Below are 18,493 nucleotides of genomic sequence, written 5' to 3'. Positions count from 1 at the left end.
GTTCATTATTAAAAAAAAAAACATGCTTTATTTCTGTTGCTATTTTACATTCAAGCTTTTGACACATTGATAGATGGATGGATAGATTATTGTGAAAAAGTATTAGCCCCTATATATATATATATATTTGCATGTTTTTCACACTTAAATGTTTGAGATCATCAAACCAATTTTAATATTACACAAAGATAATCTAAATATATACAAAATACAGCTTTTAACTGTTTTTTATTATTAAAGGGAAAAAGCTGTCCAAATGTCCCTGGCCCTGGGTGAAAAAGTAATTTCCCCCTAAATTTTATTTTTCACATACAAAGTCATACACAGTATTATGCAGTTAATGCAGTAAAATGCTTATATGACCGCCTGTGACCTTAAAAATTAAAGCTTATCAATAAAAAATACATATAAATAAAGAAATCCAATAAAAAATGTATTTAGCTAGTATTAAAAAAAGAAATTGTTGTGTAAATAAAGAAAAATGATTGGGGGGTGTGCAAATATGCATGAAAGTGTCTTATTAAAGTGACTTGTAACCCAATAACTGGTTGTCTGCATTTAAGTGTTTGTGATTACTGATGACTGAAATGAGTCTTTCACATCGCTGAGGAGGAATTTTGGCCCGCTCTTCTATGCAGAATTTTTAAATTCGCCCACATTGGAGGGTTTTGAGTATGCCACACCATATTGATCAGATTTAGGTCTGGCCTTTGACTAGGCCACTGCATGAGTTATATAAATTTGTTAAATAAAATTTTTGTTAAAGTTTTGTTGAAGGTTGCAGTCTTCATGTGTATAATTGTTTTTAAATATTAGTAGCAGTATCAGGATTGATTGATTTATATTAATTATTAATGTATTAAAATCACATAACCTAAATTTTGTGGTCTTAAATATTCTTTAATTTAATGTATTAGTGGTAATTCCGTTGTTTATATTTATATAGATTTATATATGTGTATTTATGTTGATTTATATTTATTTAAATCATATAGATTACATTTTGTTTATTTATATTTATTTAGACCAACAACATTTATTTATATTTATTATTTTAAATTATTTTTATTTTATATATTCATTCATACCAATATACATTTATATATATATATATATATATATATATATATAAAATTTACTTTATATAGCTTTATATATATATATATATATACACACAAAGTTTTCATACTAATATAGATGTATTTATATAGATGTATTGGTTTATTTATGTTTATATAGATGTTTCTAACTTCTATCACGTTGGCCTCGTCATTATCCAATTCGCGCGCGCACTGTTCAGCGCGTGAGATCTCTCCACCAATAGGATCGTTCGTTGTTCCTCCGGCCGACCAATAGGATCAGAGCTGTGAGTCCGTGAACATGGGACGGCTAATGGTGGTGCAGACAGACAGAGGGAGTTAGAGAGAGAGAGACGCACACACACACACACACAGGGTGAAGGAGACGCAGGCGGCCATGGCGGAGTTTCTCACCGACCCGTCCGTGCTGACTAAAGACAAGCTGAAGAGCGCGCTGATGGCCAACAACGTGGCGCTGCCGAACGGAGAGCAGCGGAAGGGAGTGTACGTGGAGCTGTATCTGAAAAACCTGACGTCCCAGAACAAGAGGAGCGGCTCCGCGGAGGCTTTCTCCAGCGACGAGGAGACTCCTGCCCCCGGTGCAGCCCCCGTGACCGCGCGCTCCGGCAGGGTGAGACTCAGAGCCTCTGATCCGCTCTATAGACCCGCTCATCACTGCACCGCTACTGGGGATGTAAACACACCGCTTTACCTGGACAACATGGCCGACTCTCGGGAGCAACAGTAACGGAGGGGTTCGGCGCGAAATATAAAGTTTTTAATAGAATATTATATAAAGTTATATAAAGTTTTTTTTAAACGTCTAATTAGTATAACGAACAAACCGTAAGACTTAAATTATTTATCTGTGATGACGTTAGAAGGGGGAAAACAAACAAACATACGCGCGCGCCGCCATGCTGCTTGACTTTCCCGCTTCAATGATCGTAAAGGTGTTGTCATGGTAACCGTTACTGCACGCGATACGATACCGTACGATACTGTAGCTTCCGGTGGCAGCTGGTCAATAAGTTAGGCAGAGGAGAATGCTACTGTAACATGTAATTATTTAACATAATTATTATTTATTTTAATAATGAAAAACTCATTTAGTCACAATATTCGCCTGTATTTCTTCATATAACTAATTTACATAAAAAAACTAAACTGTATTATGGTTATTTGTGTTTGTGTACGCAGGGCAAACGAGCGCGTAAAGTTTTGAAAAGCGTGTGATTTGAGGCTGAGCTTTAATTGGTTTCTTTTTCAAATCATCCTTGGGGTGACATCCACCGTGCGCCCCGAACCCTCGCGGTTTTGTTCTTAGCGAATCAATATTGTTTTTAAATATTTAAGCTCATGTGATTGGACCATTCTCAACGAGTCTTATGTCTTATAAACACTCAGCAGATTGTTAGTTAATGTATTGAATAGTGATTGATGTGGAAGCCAGATAAATATGAGAGAATATTCGGACGAAGAAAGAAAAAAAGTTAAAGAGCTTGGACCAAGTCGACCTGATCTTCTTATTAAGCAGCAGTCAAGTGATCACAGCCGAGCTAACCTCCCCTACACACCCCCCAAAAAAATTTGCACCTGCCACCACTGGTAGCTTCACACCATGATCACGGTGCAGATAGAAAAGTAAACAAGTTAAAAATAAATAAATATGGAATATTTGTAATACCGTGTTTAATTCTTAACCTTGTTTTATTTTTATTTTTTTATATACGTTTCGCTTAATGTGAGCTGATGGTAAAGAAAAAGTCAGATCGAAGGATTTTAACATGCAAAACTTTATAACCCTTTTTGTAAAACACCATAAAAATGCGTTTCTGTTGCGCCACTCGGAAGCTTCTCGTCCATGTCTGAGGCTGATCAGCTTATCGAACTGAAAACCAGCTAATCGTAATCACTGGCTGATCGACTGGTTCATCTTGATTATGAATGTAAAAAATGTTGTTGTTTTTTTATAACTTTGGAGTCAGTGAGGCGATACATGAATTGATTTAATTGCGATTTATAACTATATATATATTTTTTACCTCCATCTCTACCACTTACAGGGATTTACAGTTTTTTGTTTTAATGCAAATTCCCCAAATCAAAAATTTTAAATGTCAAAGTTAATAATTAAATAAATAGATTTATTTGTTTATCAATTTTTTAAAAATGCTGTAAAAGCGTGAAAAAAAAAGTCAAGACTTCATTTAGTCACATAGAGATGTTTAATCCTGAATCGGGTTCTTGATTCTGATTGGCCAAAGGCTTTGGTTAGTCTCATGACTGTAGCACGGGTGTAAATGCACTCGATTTAAGATGTTGGTGTTTTTATAGCAACAGTAATTGTACAGCGGACACTTTGATGATGATGATGATGATGATGATAAACAGATTCAACGATTTGGATCGATCGATGTTTGTTACTGTTTGTAAAAATGGATTGAAAAAATGTACGGTAATTAGAGTGAGGTAATTAATTAGTTAAAATTATTGTAGAAAAGTAATTGACTTAATCAGATAGCGTGTGTTCTAAAACGAGCTGTGATTATTATTTTAATAAGTATTTCTGAGTGTGTGTAGTGTGTTTCTGTTCCACTTTCTCTTCCTGTTTTTGTGATCTTTACAAACCGTCTTTGTAACATCACACAGTGTGATGAAAGAAGTGCTATTAACACTTACGGCTTTTTATCACAGCTTTACTGGACTGTAATGCGGTCGGGTCGCGTCAGGGTCAGAAACACACTGTTTAATAGTTTAATATACAGTAAGGCAGGTGTGTGTTTGGGTGTCAGCGACGAGACCGAAACCTCGGGTCAGGATTATTAAAGGCAGGACAATGAGCTATCAAGATGTGGTTTTGCTTTTAAATAATAATAATAACAATAATAACGATACATTAAATAAAATTAAAACTATCAGCAAAAAAAAGTAGTGGTGGATTTAATAATTAAAAAATGTACACAGTTTTTTATTTTAAGGAATGAAGGCCAACCAAACTTTTATATATTATTATTTATATAAAAAAAGAACAGTAAAACGCTAAATAACATCATAACAGAGCAACAAAATGTTTACTGCATAATGACTATATTTATTTTCAAGTGATTTATAATTTTTAACAAGAATTAATTAATTAATTAGTCTGTAAATGATGTGTTAAAAGTTCTCAAACCCTGTTGCGTTTTTGTTTTCTTTTTTTTTTTACTTCATGCTATTTACTCAAACGCTCAACTTTTTCTCCCTTACTGATTCATTTATGTTTTATTGTTATTTAAATTTAACAAATGAGTGTTTATTTATAAAACAACCCGTGTTATCCCCTGGTGGATTAATTTCAATATTATTTAAATTTGACAAATAATTTTATTTAATATTATTGGGGCTTATCTATTTATTTGTTTATTTGTAAACAATCCACCCTTTTCCCTGCTTATTGATTCATTTATAAGTTTCCATTTTATTTAAATTTAACAAATACTTTTTTGATGCAGCGGTTGCCTTTTTTATTTTAATGTATTTATTGCTGTTTGTTTCTAAACACCCCACTTTTTGCCTCCTCCCCTCCCCTCTCCTCCCCTACATAACGCTGGTGATGAGATCGTGATCGCTCCAGTGGCTCTTCTGATCGAGTCCAAGCTATAATATAGGAATTTCCTTTATTTTTTGTGTGTGTATCATGTCGTTCTGGCTCTGTGCTCAGGAATCTGAATCTTTCGACTGTTTTTCTTTTGGGTTTGGTTTCTTTATTGAGGAAATAGTTGCCTGTAAGGAGGAATTTGCCTCTGTGCTGCCAGATGTGTGTGTGTGTTTCTCCAGTTAAGAAAGTCTTTAAGACATTAGAGTAGTAGTCTTTGACGTTGGATCAGTGACGTTTCAACGAGAGTTGTTTGAAAACAGCACCGCAGCACCATCCAGACTACACACGTGGCCGAGTTCCTGAATACAGACTTTAGTTTAGAGTCTTTAGTTATTCCCTCTTTTACCTCTCTCCATTTACTCGGTCTGTATGATGACGCTTTCAGTGACGGACTTGGGTCAGCGTGGAGCTTCACGACAACCCGTGACCCGTCTCCTCTCGTTCAGATCCAGTGTGATCACTCTGTTAGCTTTTTAGTGTGATCGGATCAGACCGGACGGCCCCTCACACACATTAGAGGGTCCTGGAAGCATGTGACCCTGGTGCGAACACACAAGACCTGCTGGTTTGCAGACACTCTGATCTAATTGTCTAGACGTCACAACCATGCGCTTTTGAAAGTCGCTCAGATTCTAACACTCTTCCTGAGAACTGAGGCTCATATTGCACCCTTTACCAAGTGCCACTGAATAATCACCTGTCGGTGGTTTTAATGTTTTGGCACCCCCTGCCTAATCTTGCACTGTTTCTCTTTTTTGATAAAAAAAAATACTTCAAATGCAAAACCACATGGTTTGTGTCTCGACCTTCTGTCTAACGTTTTGTCTTTACACAGTCCAGCTAACACACAAGGTGTGGTGAGGAGATTGAGAAAAGATTTTTTTTATTTCCTTCCTCTTTAAAATGCACTGATTGTGAAATCTGTCCTGTAATGTCGCTCCTGATTGCCTCATCGGGATCTCAGGGTTTTGTTTTTTTTTAAATGCAGAAGACTGTTATAAAGTGACACACACTCTCAGCTCATCACCACACTTTTTCTTCTTTCTTTTTTTTCTCACTCTCTCGCTGTGTTTCTGTTCCACTTCATCTCCATCACATGTTTTCGATTTCCACACTGAGACGTGACTGAGCTCCAGGCGAACGTGGCTGGATTCTGACCCGCGGCACACGTGACTCCATTACTGAGGAATTTGCTCGAACCGATTTAATCTCTCGTGAATTTTTTTGACTCTTGAAAACTTGAAGTCTTGTTTGTAGAGGCAAGATTAACATCTGGGAACGGGTTTATAGTTTCCCTGAGGTTCTGCCAAACGGCATCTTTTTTTCCCAGCCGGTGTGTGTGCGTGAGTGAGACATTACTGTGTCCATAGAGAGTGGGCGAGTGCGCAAGACTGCTCACCTGGGTATCGGATCAGTTGGTCCTGGGTTTTTCCCGTCCCTGTGTACTCGAGCTAGCGCTCTCTGTCCTTCAACCCGATCTGACTTGACGTTTTCCTTTTTCACAGAAAGCCACCAGGAAAACAGACCGGGTTCGTCCCGAGGAGATCGACGTTACCGAACTGACCAACGAGGAGCTGAAGGAGCAGCTGCTGAAGTACGGGGTCAGTGCCGGACCCATCGTAGGTGAGACCACAGGAGGCAGCGCGGCGGTCTGAGCTGGAGACGTAACTGGAAATGAACATTTCGCTCAAACAAATATGCTGTCATGATGTGTTATTACTATTAACTGTCGAGTCTGCTGTAGCGTGTACCAGATATCACACGTACTGTGATTGTATAATGCAGTGCTGTGAAAAAAATGTTCTGTAGCTTTGTCATATGTGTAAATAATTCAGATCATCAAACAAAATTTTATTACCCGAGTAATTACGAAATGCTGTTTTCAAATGATCATATAATTTATTAAAGGGAAAAAAAAGTTTTCCAACCCTATCTGGCCCTGTGTGGAAAATGTAATTGAGATGCCTTAAACTTTAATTTAATTCAGTTAAAATGCTTTAAAGCCACAGTGAAGTGAAAGATTCACCACCAGTTATCAGTTATTGCAAACGCCAAGGGTGGAACAATCAGTTATTAGGTTTAGGGGGCAATTACTTTTTCACATAGGACCAGGTAGGTTTAGACAGCTTGTTTTTTTCCCTTTAATAAATAGGATTATTAAATTAAAAGCTTTATTTAAAACTGCTTTTTTCTATTTACTCTGGGTATCTTTGTGTAATATAAAGAATTAGTTTGATCTGAATTGTTTAAAAATGCGGATTCTTAAATACTTTTTTTCAGTTGTTTATCTCCTAACTAATCGCCTAATGCAAATTTTTTGGCAATTCCCTGTAATCTTTTTTATTTAATTTTATTATTTTTATTAAATTATAACAAAGATTTCTTGTACTATATGAAAGAGTTATGAAGTCAAAAGAAAATTTGCCAAAAGGTTTATTGACTACAAACAAGTTGAATTTCTATCTGTTTGTAGTTGTAGACGATTATTCAATTACCCCTCTGTATGTGTGTTTCCAGCGTCCACACGTAAAGTGTACGAGAAGAAGCTGCAGAAGTTACTGGACCAGGGTCCTCCTCAGACCACCGTCATCACCGTCTCCGAGCCGGTTCAGACCCACACCACCCGTAACGGGAGCGCAGACTCGGACCAGTACAGCGATAAAGAGGAAGGTAACAACGTGAACACATTTGATTGGTTAGTGTTGATGGGATTGACAGAGTGAAGCCCCCCCACTTTTTGAGAGGTTCAGAGGTCTGTAATCAGTAATGAATAAATTTGAGCTCTTTATTTTTGTTTTTTGAGAGTGTTACAGGGTAGTCCCCGAGTTATGAACATTTGAGTTAAGAATTTCCACGGATACGAATGAACCACGGTTCTACTTCTTGGTTAATCATAGCTCAAGTGTATTGTACAAAAAATAGACACTGCAGTGCACCAGATACTAATACATTTCCTGAGGTACATTTTCTGAATAAAATGTGAGCGGTGCTTGCTGTAGCAAAACTTGGGCCTAGAGTGTGGCTTAAAAGCTTCACGATAATCCTAAGAGATTGATTGGTTGCCTGAGTAAAATGAGCCCATCCCCATGTTAGCTAGCATGATGCTAACACAATTGGCATGTTGCTAGCATGATGCTAACACAGCTAGCATGATGCTAACAATATTAGCATGATGTTGAGACTGATTGATAAAAATTGATTGATTAAAAATGAGCCCACCCCCATGTTAGCATGCTGCGAGCATGATGCTAACACGGTTAGCTTGCTGCGAGCATGATGCTAACACGGTTAGCTTGCTGCGAGCATGATGCTAACACGGTTAGCTTGCTGCGAGCATGATGCTAACACGGTTAGCTTGCTGCGAGCATGATGCTAACACGGTTAGCTTGCTGCGAGCATGATGCTAACACGGTTAGCTTGCTGCGAGCATGATGCTAACACGGTTAGCTTGCTGCGAGCATGATGCTAACACGGTTAGCTTGCTGCGAGCATGATGCTAACACGGTTAGCTTGCTGCGAGCATGATGCTAACACGGTTAGCTTGCTGCGAGCATGATGCTAACACAAATTCCCCTAACAATTTAAAGGTGCAGAAACAACACCGCTACATTTAACACAAGTGAGATTAATTTCCTTAGTCGCGGTTATGGTTTTCGGCATCATGATCGCAGTGTGGGGAAAAAGGGACAGAGACTTAGTCAAGTGGATTGGTATGCATTATATTGTATATCCATGTCAAAGGTGTATTAGACTCACTTTGTCAGACTTAAGAACCAATCTGATTTACGAATGTGCTCACCGAACAAAACTCGTTCGTATATAGGGGACTACGTGCATTTATTCTGGTGTATCTTGAACATAAAAATTCCTTTATACTCAGATTTTGATTGAGGAAGCAGAAGCTTCCTGTTTGGTCTCTGTGGTAATCACCAGCACACTAAATACAGGAAATTCACACGCTGCATGATTTTTGATCAGAAACAAGAGCAGCAGAACCAGAACCGGAGCTAGAGCCTGAACCCGAGCCTGTCCCGATAGTAGAGCGGCCGCTAAGGAGCCGAGGAAAAACCCCAGTGACCACCAGAACCAGAAGCAGCCAGAACAAGGTGAGGAGGAGGCGGGGTAATACTGATCTCTCTCATGCACACACACACACACACAATTTCTCTAATACGATTGTTGCAACGATTGTTGCAATAGTATGTGTATGTGTGTATAAATGTACGTAAGGATGAAGGTGACGAGTTGGAAGAAGAAGACCTTGATGCGGCAAATGTCAAGAGGAAGTCGAGGAGGTCGTCTCGCCGTGTGGATCACACCGTTCCCGACTCTGTAACATCACGGCTTGTTGTTTTTCATGCTGCTCTGCAGCTCCACAGAGGGCTCTCGGGTTTAACCCTCAGCACACCCTGTCTGTTCTTGTGCACCTTTCCTGGGACGTTTTCTGGACTTTCATTCTTCTAGTGTTTGTTTATTTATTTATTTTTAGGCACATGTTGTCATCTTCTTGTTCTCGAAGGTATCTGTGTCAGAGTTGCTCCCAGTTCCTCGTGAGAGGAAACGATTCCCGGTATGTAAGTAAACGACGCACGGAATTATCGACTGGCTCTCGTAGAATCGTGACACATTTTTTTCTATCGAAGGCAATACCCAAGGAGCCGAAGGAGCTGCTTGCCGAAGCACTGCCGAGGTCTTTTCGTGTGAGTGAGGAGGGCTCGTCTGAGTCTCCCGAACGGCGTCCGTCTTCGGCCCGCGCCCCTTTGGATTATCAGGACGGCGCCGTTTCCGCTGACAAGGTGTCGTGTGAAGTAGATGTGGTTTTTGAGTTAATACTGGGTGAAGGGAATGGGTTTCTCACACGCATTTGCTGTTTGATAAGTAAACCTCCTCCTCAGTTTTATAAAAGGGTTACCGTCGCTGTGAAGACCGTGGGACCGCGTCATACATCACCCTCCGGCCAGCCAGAAAGAAAGGTGCTTTTCATTGGTACTTGCGTTAGAAAGTGTGTCTACAAAAACTTATTTTAATAGAGAACGACTCTCCAGCATTTATTTCAAGAGCTGCTGTGCATCACAAGAAGTTTATAGAAAAACTGTAAACTAAACACTAAAGTGTTAAGTGCCTCTGCTTTAAAGTGTCCCAGCTTTACCTTTTTTTTACTCGTTGTTGAGAATCATTTGCCCAATTCAGATGGGACTAGTTTTACAGGGGGTCGTTAGAGAAGTTTCTGTTTCACTGACGTACTTTGTGATTTTAATCCCGTCCGAATCTGCCATGGCTGTCTTTCTCTCACACGACCTCGGTAAAAATTCCAGAGCAAATTACCTACTGTTTTTCAGCAAACTCGGCGGTCCTCTGACAAATCTAATCCACCCTGAATGCGAATGTCAGTGATTGCCGGAAATGTTTTTTCCAAAACGTGTTTTTTCTTTTGTGTTTTGGTCAATGTGAACTACCTTACTATCGCTAGTGCGCTAGTATTCAAGTTTTTGCACCAATAATGTCTTGTGCAACGGCCACATGTGAAACACAGACTCTCCTACTCTTTTATGTTAGTCCTGTTCGAATGCATACATGAAATGACGGACGTCGTCTGAAAAAAATTCTAACTCCAACGTCATTTGGAAAACTAGTCCCGTCTGAATAGGGCTAAAGACACTTGAGACTCCTTCCATTAATGTTAAATAAACATCTCCTTACTTTAAGAAAGCGTCACAGTATCAACTTACATCACCATATTGTTGTTTGTACATATTAATGTATTGGATCAAGCAAAATTAAATAATTAGCGCTTTTTATTATCGTTCTTTTTTTACCTAACATCACAATGTCTGTCCGCCAAGACAAGAACCAAAACCCAGTCACGGAAGGACTTTCAGCAACAAAACGCATCGATAACGTTGCAGCACTTAGTTCCTTCTAAGTCGTTTCGAGTCGCCTCTGAATCATTTACACTGTTTTGTTAGCAGCTAACTAGCTTCTAACACAAGGCTGAATCCCAAATTCCACTTTACTTTTCCTGAACTGTGTGTGTGCGTGTGTGTGAGAGAAGGGGCACAGTGTCCAATGACAGGGTGCAGGCTGATATAGAGAGGGAGAGATAAAATGGATTTTTATCTCTAATGAGAGAATCTCTCTGAAACTTGCTTTTGCTTTACACGTGCGCTGCACACACGCATACAGACACAAAAAGTGTTTTACACACACACACGTGGTCAGTGTTATAGTAAACAGTACACACGTGCACGGATGTTGATTATACCATTAAGAGACGCGCTCAGTTGTGATCACGTGACGCTTGGCGTCAAAACAAGAAGTGCGTGCCTGATACATGATACTCGGTACTCGTAAACCAAGACTTGTTCGTTTTCCAAATCAAAATTTATTTAAAATCTTTGCTCGTCTTGCGGAACACTCGCAAGCCGCATTACTCGCAATCCGAGGTTTCACTGTACTGGTGTTTTTGAGACTAAAATATATATATTTTTTTTTATTGAAAATACAAAATTTACAAGTTACAATAAAAAAATTTATAGAGTATATACTATTTTATCTGTGTGTCAAAGCGGCCGGTAATCCTGTATTAGGTCATAAGGTAATCGGTATTTATTATTATTATTTTTATTTATTTAATATTTGTTTTTTGCGCCTCTGAAATACAACCCACACGGCTGTACACATCTGTGACTGCCAATGGTGTGACGTGTCTGTAAAAGGTCTATAAACCTGTGATATACAGCTGTAGTAACAGGACGTTTATCAGCTCTGTTTGGTTTGTTTTTGTTTTTTTTCCTTTGACCAGTCAGAAGACAGAATTTAGCAGATCCTACATTATTGGGTTTAGTTTTTTTAATCATTCTTCTCTAAAGCGTAGTGAAAGTGTCGCTGCGTTGCCTAAAGCATCTGCTGAGGAAGTCCAGCTTTCCCTCCTCGATACCGCTCTCCTCGAGGTGATTTCTTCACACACGTTCTTCCTGTTTTTTAGTTTCGTTAAAACACCACAGAATCTCACATTCTGTCCTTATCAAAGTCATGCGGTGTGTTTTTATTGTGTGTGGTTTTACGCCAGGTTGGTCCACAGGAGGTTCTGAGCTCCAGACCTGATCATGTGGTAGGTACTGAGATACTGAGACACTGGTTTCTGAGATTGGGAAAGTTTCTTCACTTTTTTCTTCACTGTTGCATCATGCCTGTGTTAAAGGACTCGCCACGCGAGTTTAAATCATTGTCAAAGCACGCAAAACCGAAGAGTTCACCTTGTTCAGCTTCACCTCAGCCATCCAGAGAGCTGATCCACGCGATGTGCAGACTCTCACCTTCTCGAGCCGGTCAAGACAGAGGTTCCTCGAGCTCTCTCTCTCTCGTGGAGTCTCCCTGTCGTCCGTCTCGTGACCTTCCTGTCATGAAGAGCTCGTCTGACGTACAGGTTTGAAGCTACACCGATAGGTCTGTGGGTTTTGGCTCACGGTGGTGGAGGGTGTTGTCGTTTTTAACTCTGTATACACTGTAGGTGGTACGAATTTAATTTACAGTAGAACGCGGTTCTGGACTGCTTTTAATCCACCATACTAGGACCTTATTTGACCAACTTGAGGCTTTTTCAATTCTTTCAAATGTTTCAAGTTTAGGATTAAGAAATAGTTTCCAAGATTAGGATTACTTTAAAAGGTTAAGATTTATTTTCAAGATGATGATCAGGTTCCAAGATTAGTATAGGCATTTTAAACCAAAATTAGTTTTTACAATAAAAAAAAAAACAGGATTAAGATTATTTCTCAATTTAATTCAAAGTATTTATGATTCTAAGATTATCTTTTTAAATCAGCTGTAAAAAAAAATTCAGATTAAGTACAAATCAGGATTATAGTTTGGTTTTACGATTAATATTTACTTTTCAAGATTAAAATCTGTTTCAGATTTCTAAAGTTAGGCTTCGATACAATCTTAAATCCCAAGATAAGGTGAGGATTCAGTTTTGAGATTAAGGTTTGGAGATTAGTTTTTAGGATTCAATTTAGGATTGGGTTTCAGATTAAGATAAAGAAATTCTGAATTAATCTGATTCTTGGAAGTTTTAAGATTATATTCTAGGATTTAGCTTCAAAACTAGGTTTGAAGATGAAGATTAGGTTTCAGGATTAGTTTAAATGTTAGGCGTCAGGAATAAGATCAAGTTTTAAAATGTATTAAAGTTAGGCTTGAATATAATCTTAAATTCCAAGAGAAGGTTTGAAGGTTAAGATTAGATTTTGAGATTGAGGTTTTAATCTTTTAGGGTTACGTTTTAAGAATGATGGGTTTTGAAATTTAAAGGTTTGGATTAGAGTTCAATCTTAAGTTTTGCTGCAGCTGTTGTTGAGGGTCTCTGACCGCTTCTGCTTTACCACATTAGGCGCGATCGTGTGCTTCTCCGTCAGCAGTACAGAGCCGAATCGATGGCTTCTTCTCTCCAGTTACGCCTGCTCGGGGGCAGGACCACGGCCTTACAGATCAGACTCCAGGAGCGCTGGTAATGCACCAGGCGCCGCGTCTGACTTCCTGTTCTATACTCTCACCTCGTTCCTCAGCTATGGTTCTTGTCATCTACATTTTTAGTGTTCTTCTGTTGGTGTGGTTCTTCTGAGAGTTTTTTCTGAGGGCTAATAAGTAACACAGTATGTTGTGCAAGTCTTTGATGTTTGTGGTGTCCTGCGTTTATCATACATTCTGTGTTTGTGTGCAGATCGAGAAGTTATCAGCCGTTGAGCAGACCCCTAAGACACCAGAGAGAGACCTGCTGAAGGACATGTTCCCTAACGAGGTCTTCAACACTCCCACAGGAATCAGGTGAGAATGTGATAATGTGTGTTAATTTAATCATTTCACTTCTTAAACCGAATCGTTTTTTTCTTCTTAAACTGAATCATTTCACTTCTTATTTGAAGCGTTTTACATCTTAAACCGGATCGCTTTTTTGTCTTAAAGTGAATTTTCATCTTAACCAAATTTTTTACTCAATCCGAATCGTTCTGCATCTTAAACCGAATGATAGAATATTTTAAAAGGAATCATTTTGCATCTTAAATAAAAAATTTGTTTTTTATTTGAAACATTGTTCATTTTAAATTGAATGATTTTGCATTTTAAACTGAATCGTTTCTGCTTAAATCATCTGCCTGCTTTAATTTATCTTATTAAATCTTATTGATTGAATCTTATTGAATAAATGAATAGTAAAGGATACAAATAGTTTTCAAGCTTCAATTTGGAATTGTGTTAAAGATAAGGATTGGAGATTAATAATGATTTCTCTTTTGAGATTAAGGTAAAGGTTTTGATATTTAGATATGAGGTTTCAGTAGTCCATGTCTGTATTTGATTTGTTGTTTTGAGAAGTTATAATGTTTGTGGTATCTAACAATGAGTGTGGTATCTCTGCGTCCTCTCAGCGCCACTCGTCGGCAGCCGATTAAAGGAGCTGCAGGACGGCCCTTCAGTGAGACCTGGCAGGACAACCTACGTCCCCGTCTCACCGAGCACAGATACACCAGTTCATCCTACACAGAGACCCGGTCTGCCCCTCGCCTCAGCGCAGTCCCTCGCCTCAGCGCCGCCCCCTTGTCGACCCCCCTGTCCGTCCCTCTGTCCGTCCCCAAACTCGCTGCGCCCCCGAGCGTCCCGCCCAAATCGCGACGCCGAGTGCCCGTCTGGGTGCAGCTGCTGCTGCTCAGCGCAGTCGCCGGCTTCCTGCTGTTCGTCTATCAGGCCATGGAGAGCAACCAGATGAGTCCGTTTGGGCAGCCGGGCCACAGCGAGGCGCTAGACACCTCCGGGAAATGAACAATCTGTCTTCAACCCACCCTCAGAACACCACATTTAAAGACTTTTTCTGTCCCGTGTACATCATTTTTCTAACTCGCCTGGTCCAGAGAACCGTCCAGAACCAAGCGAGGTCTCAAGAACCCGTTTGCGTTTTGTTTTCGGAGGAGTTTTTTTTCCGAGCAGCTCTGTGTGGTGCTACAGTAGGTGGGTCAGAAGCTTCTGAACAAAAGCTAGAATTAAGGAAAAGCCAAAGGAGTCACACAACGTCTCTGTGTATTTTTACATTCTGTGAATAAATTATCTAGAGAAATAAAGCATAATTAATCTGATTTATGAGTTTAATAAGTCACAAGACGGCCTTAAACTGAACTCGGGACGCATCAACGCAGCGAGTTACAAGAATCCGCTCGCTAATGTTGGAGAGAGCGAGTACAAATGTGCACGCAGCGTGGAGCAGAATAAAATATCTCACGGCTCTCCTGATTGTTAATTATAATGAGCCTGCTTGTTTTGATGTCATCAAAGACCAAATAAAAGTTCTGAAAATGAATAAATAAATAAACAAATAAACATCCTCCTGATGCGTCCCTAAACCATTTCCGAACCCGTCTTCTCACTAACTCTCACTTTCACATAGTGTTATCTTGTCGAGTCTTATATTATTTATGTATACCTTTTTTTTTTTTGGCAATATAATAAAACGTGAACTCGCCCGGCCACTTTATTAGAAACATTCATGTAATCGGCTTATCACGTTGCAGCAGCACAGTGTTTGAGATCGTTCAGCTCGTTGTAAGGAGTGATCATTCAAGTCACTGTAGACGCACAAGACCCGACATGATCCAGTGTGACTGTCCTCCTCTGACCAGGTTTTTTCGGTAACTCCACGCTCTAAAGTCAGAGATGTTTGATACAAATGATAGTCTGTTGACTTATACGGGACTTTTTATACATCATGCTGCAGACACTTGATTGGCTGTTTAGATGTTCCTAATAAAGTAGACACAGTGTATATCATGACTTACTTTTTGAATATTTGCTACATATTTTACATGTTTATTCATAAAAAATTTCCCACAGCAAATTTTTTTTTTTTTATCTTGTCATAATTAAAAAGAAATAAAGCTTATCGATGAAAAAAACCTTTTTTTTAAATATGAATTATCTGCGTAACAAAAGCTTAGCACTTCATTTATCCATGGTAATTGCTTCATGTATATTATATTTACTCCTCCGTATAGTATTTATTGTTATGTTTATGTTTATTCAGGAGAACGCTGCGTGAATTACGACTGAGACTGAGGACAGTGGGAGTTTTTTTTTATACCGTAGCCCGCATTATGTGATTTGTAGAAATAAAATAAAACATTTAACTTCATCTAAGACGTTTCTTGTTTGTGTGTTGGTGGTGTTGTACTAGTCAGATGTTCCGGTCACACACACACACACACACACGGCTGATCAGTTTGGTCTTAAGAGGTAAACCGGCAGGTTGGACTTTATTTTTAATTACATTTTATAAATATTTTTTTTTGTTTTGGTGAATATGGAACAACCAACATTCTATATATATATTTAAAAAAAAAAATTTATTGATTTTCTTAAAGCATTCTTAAAAATATATTTTTTCTATTTTATTATTTGTAATTAAAAACTATTTAGGGTGGCGACCCTGAATACAGAATTAAGCGTTATAGAAGATGAGTGAGTGAGTGAACTTATTATTTTTCATTTTGATGAAAGCAGTATAACCTCATGCCCCTCTCCCATGCCCCTTTGCTAAAGTTAATTTTTCTAGCCAGTCAGACTACAGAAAATGGGACATCCAGCATCAAAGCCCTTTTTTTTGTCCCTCCCATTTCCTGGAATGATGTCATACCAGGCAGGAAATGTAAAAAGTGTGTTCAAGCTCATTTATAGATGAAAAGGAATGTTTTTATTTAATAAAGGAAGAAATTATTTGATAAAAGAGGATTTAAACTAGATGAGAGAAAGATGAGGGAGATCAAGACCAGAAGGTGGCGGTAATGCAATGTATTGGATGCCAAACGCCATACAGCATAAAAGCTGAGACGGATCGTCACAATAGGTGGAAAATCTAACTCGCTTGTTTAAACCCCAGCCAATACAATTAGATTTATTATTAGTGTTTGTTTGTGGAGTTCTCACAAATCATCCCAAGTAATGTTTTTTTTTTCCTTCTTTGGATTATGTAACATTTCCAAGAGGCGGATGTGAGCTGTATTTAATGGTTCGATGAAATACTACGCCTTATGTTGTCTTGGAGACGTCCTGAGCTGCAGCAGCGCTGACTTCTTTGCTGATATTGCTAGTAATAAAACGGTTAACAGACCAAATAACAAATAATAGTGCTAGCTAACCTATCAGAATATATTAAGGTTAGCTGACAGATTGAAGTAGCGTTAAGATTAGCGAACAGATCAAAGGAACAATATTGTTTAGCTAATCGATCAGGGGAAGAGTAATATTAGCTAACATCAAAGGAACATTTAGGTTCAACATAACTAGCTGGTTCACTATTACTAACACTTGCTTATTAGCTAACAGCTAACATAATATATTATATGACAGCACTGTGGCCTCGCACCTGCAGGGTCTAGGTTCGATTCCCACCTCGGTCAGGATGTGTGGAGTTTGCTTGTTCTCCGTGTGCTTGGTGGGTTTCTTCCCACATTCCAAAGACGTGCAGATTAGGTCAAGTCAGGTGAGTCAGACTTACTTAGGGTACGTCTGCCTTCACACCCACAAGACCGCACATGTGGATAAGTTTAAAATGTTGTGAGGATGCAGTTCCATGTAGTCTCCACCAGGAGGTGCACTTATACTACAATTTCTAATGCTAAACCCTGTCTTTGCTCAATAACTTTAATAACCTATTAGGTGTATGGAAGAGAGATGAATAAGTATGTATAATATCCTGCAGGCGTGTGGAAGGGGCCGTTCGCTGGCATCATCATGATCTGAACGCTTCGGTGAAGGTTTATTTCTGCCTGGCACGCCCGCCTCCCCCCGGAGATGCCCGAGTCTCTGAAGAGGAGGATGAGTTATGCAGGCCAATTAATAAAGCACACACACACACATCTCAAAACGTGAATAAGAGTGACATTAATTCTGTAGAAATGATTGCAATATTAAAAATGCAAAGCAATAATAATGCCTCAGTGGTCTGGTTTGTTAGGTAACGACTAGAACATTAACACACACAAACAAAGGCCAAGGAATGTCACTGAACCTGAAATAAATCCCTAAATGCGACTGAGATCTAATTAGAGCTCATGGAACGAGCTAAAGTTTAAAATAATGAGAAGGTGAAGAGCAATGAGCTAAACTCTGCTGATGTGTGGACGAGTTCACGAGCGGAAAAGCAAGAAATGTATAAATTCTCAGAGCAAGACACCCCTGTTCTTTAGTTGGTTCTGATGGTACAGTATGTGTCTGAACTCGTCTGCAGTGTCGAAACACGAAGAAAAAGCCAACTCGAATCATTTCTAGCTGATGATTCACTTGAGTGCAAAGATTTAATCTACTGCAATTTATCTACTAACAAATGAAGTAACAAATGGGGACGGAATGTGAGAATGGTGTGAAAAAAGAAGATTAAAAAATAAAACTGAATGTAGTGTGCATAGAAAGGACAAGGGTGAGTCAAACACCTGAAAAAGTACAAAAATGAGTGAGAATTAGTTCACTTTATTTGTGGTGGCTAAAGTTGTCCATTGAGCTACATCCTGCATTGTATTGCCCCCTTAGACCTCCATGGGTTTCAATTAATTTTCCCTTGTAAGTGTCGGAACAAAGATGATCAAGATCATAAAGCATATTAAAGAATATTTCTTTACAATCCCACTTTACAATCCTGCCATTTTACACATCCTTGAAAAGCTTTGTGAACCCTATTCCATCCATCCATCCAGTTAGAGACCGTGGAGGCTATTGGTGACCTCTGTATTTA

At 38.9% G+C, this 18,493-nt stretch overlaps 1 protein-coding gene across 5 annotated transcripts; it reads left to right on the top strand.

The window, feature by feature from the left end:
• Positions 1–1,303: 1,303 nt before the first annotated feature.
• On the top strand, positions 1,304–15,898 carry tmpoa (thymopoietin a). 5 transcript variants are annotated; one of them, XM_053508618.1, is made up of 14 exons: positions 1,311–1,710; positions 6,225–6,342; positions 7,237–7,389; positions 8,698–8,825; positions 8,950–9,051; positions 9,239–9,289; positions 9,363–9,515; positions 9,615–9,692; positions 11,589–11,669; positions 11,789–11,830; positions 11,921–12,145; positions 13,112–13,228; positions 13,442–13,545; positions 14,148–15,898. In XM_053508618.1, exons 1-14 carry the CDS (start codon positions 1,477–1,479, stop codon positions 14,536–14,538), a joined length of 1,977 nt encoding a protein of 658 aa, XP_053364593.1. In that variant the 5' UTR covers positions 1,311–1,476; the 3' UTR covers positions 14,539–15,898. The 5 variants fall into 5 exon arrangements, with proteins under 5 accessions (XP_053364594.1, XP_053364592.1, XP_053364591.1 ...); XM_053508617.1 differs by having other exon boundaries at positions 1,307–1,710; positions 9,375–9,692; XM_053508616.1 differs by having other exon boundaries at positions 1,307–1,710; positions 9,363–9,692.
• Positions 15,899–18,493: the final 2,595 nt, after the last annotated feature.

This window comes from Clarias gariepinus, chromosome 12, assembly GCF_024256425.1.
Source record: "Clarias gariepinus isolate MV-2021 ecotype Netherlands chromosome 12, CGAR_prim_01v2, whole genome shotgun sequence".
NCBI classification, from domain to species: domain Eukaryota; kingdom Metazoa; phylum Chordata; class Actinopteri; order Siluriformes; family Clariidae; genus Clarias; species Clarias gariepinus.
The sequence above is the reverse complement of the archived record's forward strand: the minus strand, read 5'-3'. Positions and strand labels throughout refer to the sequence as shown.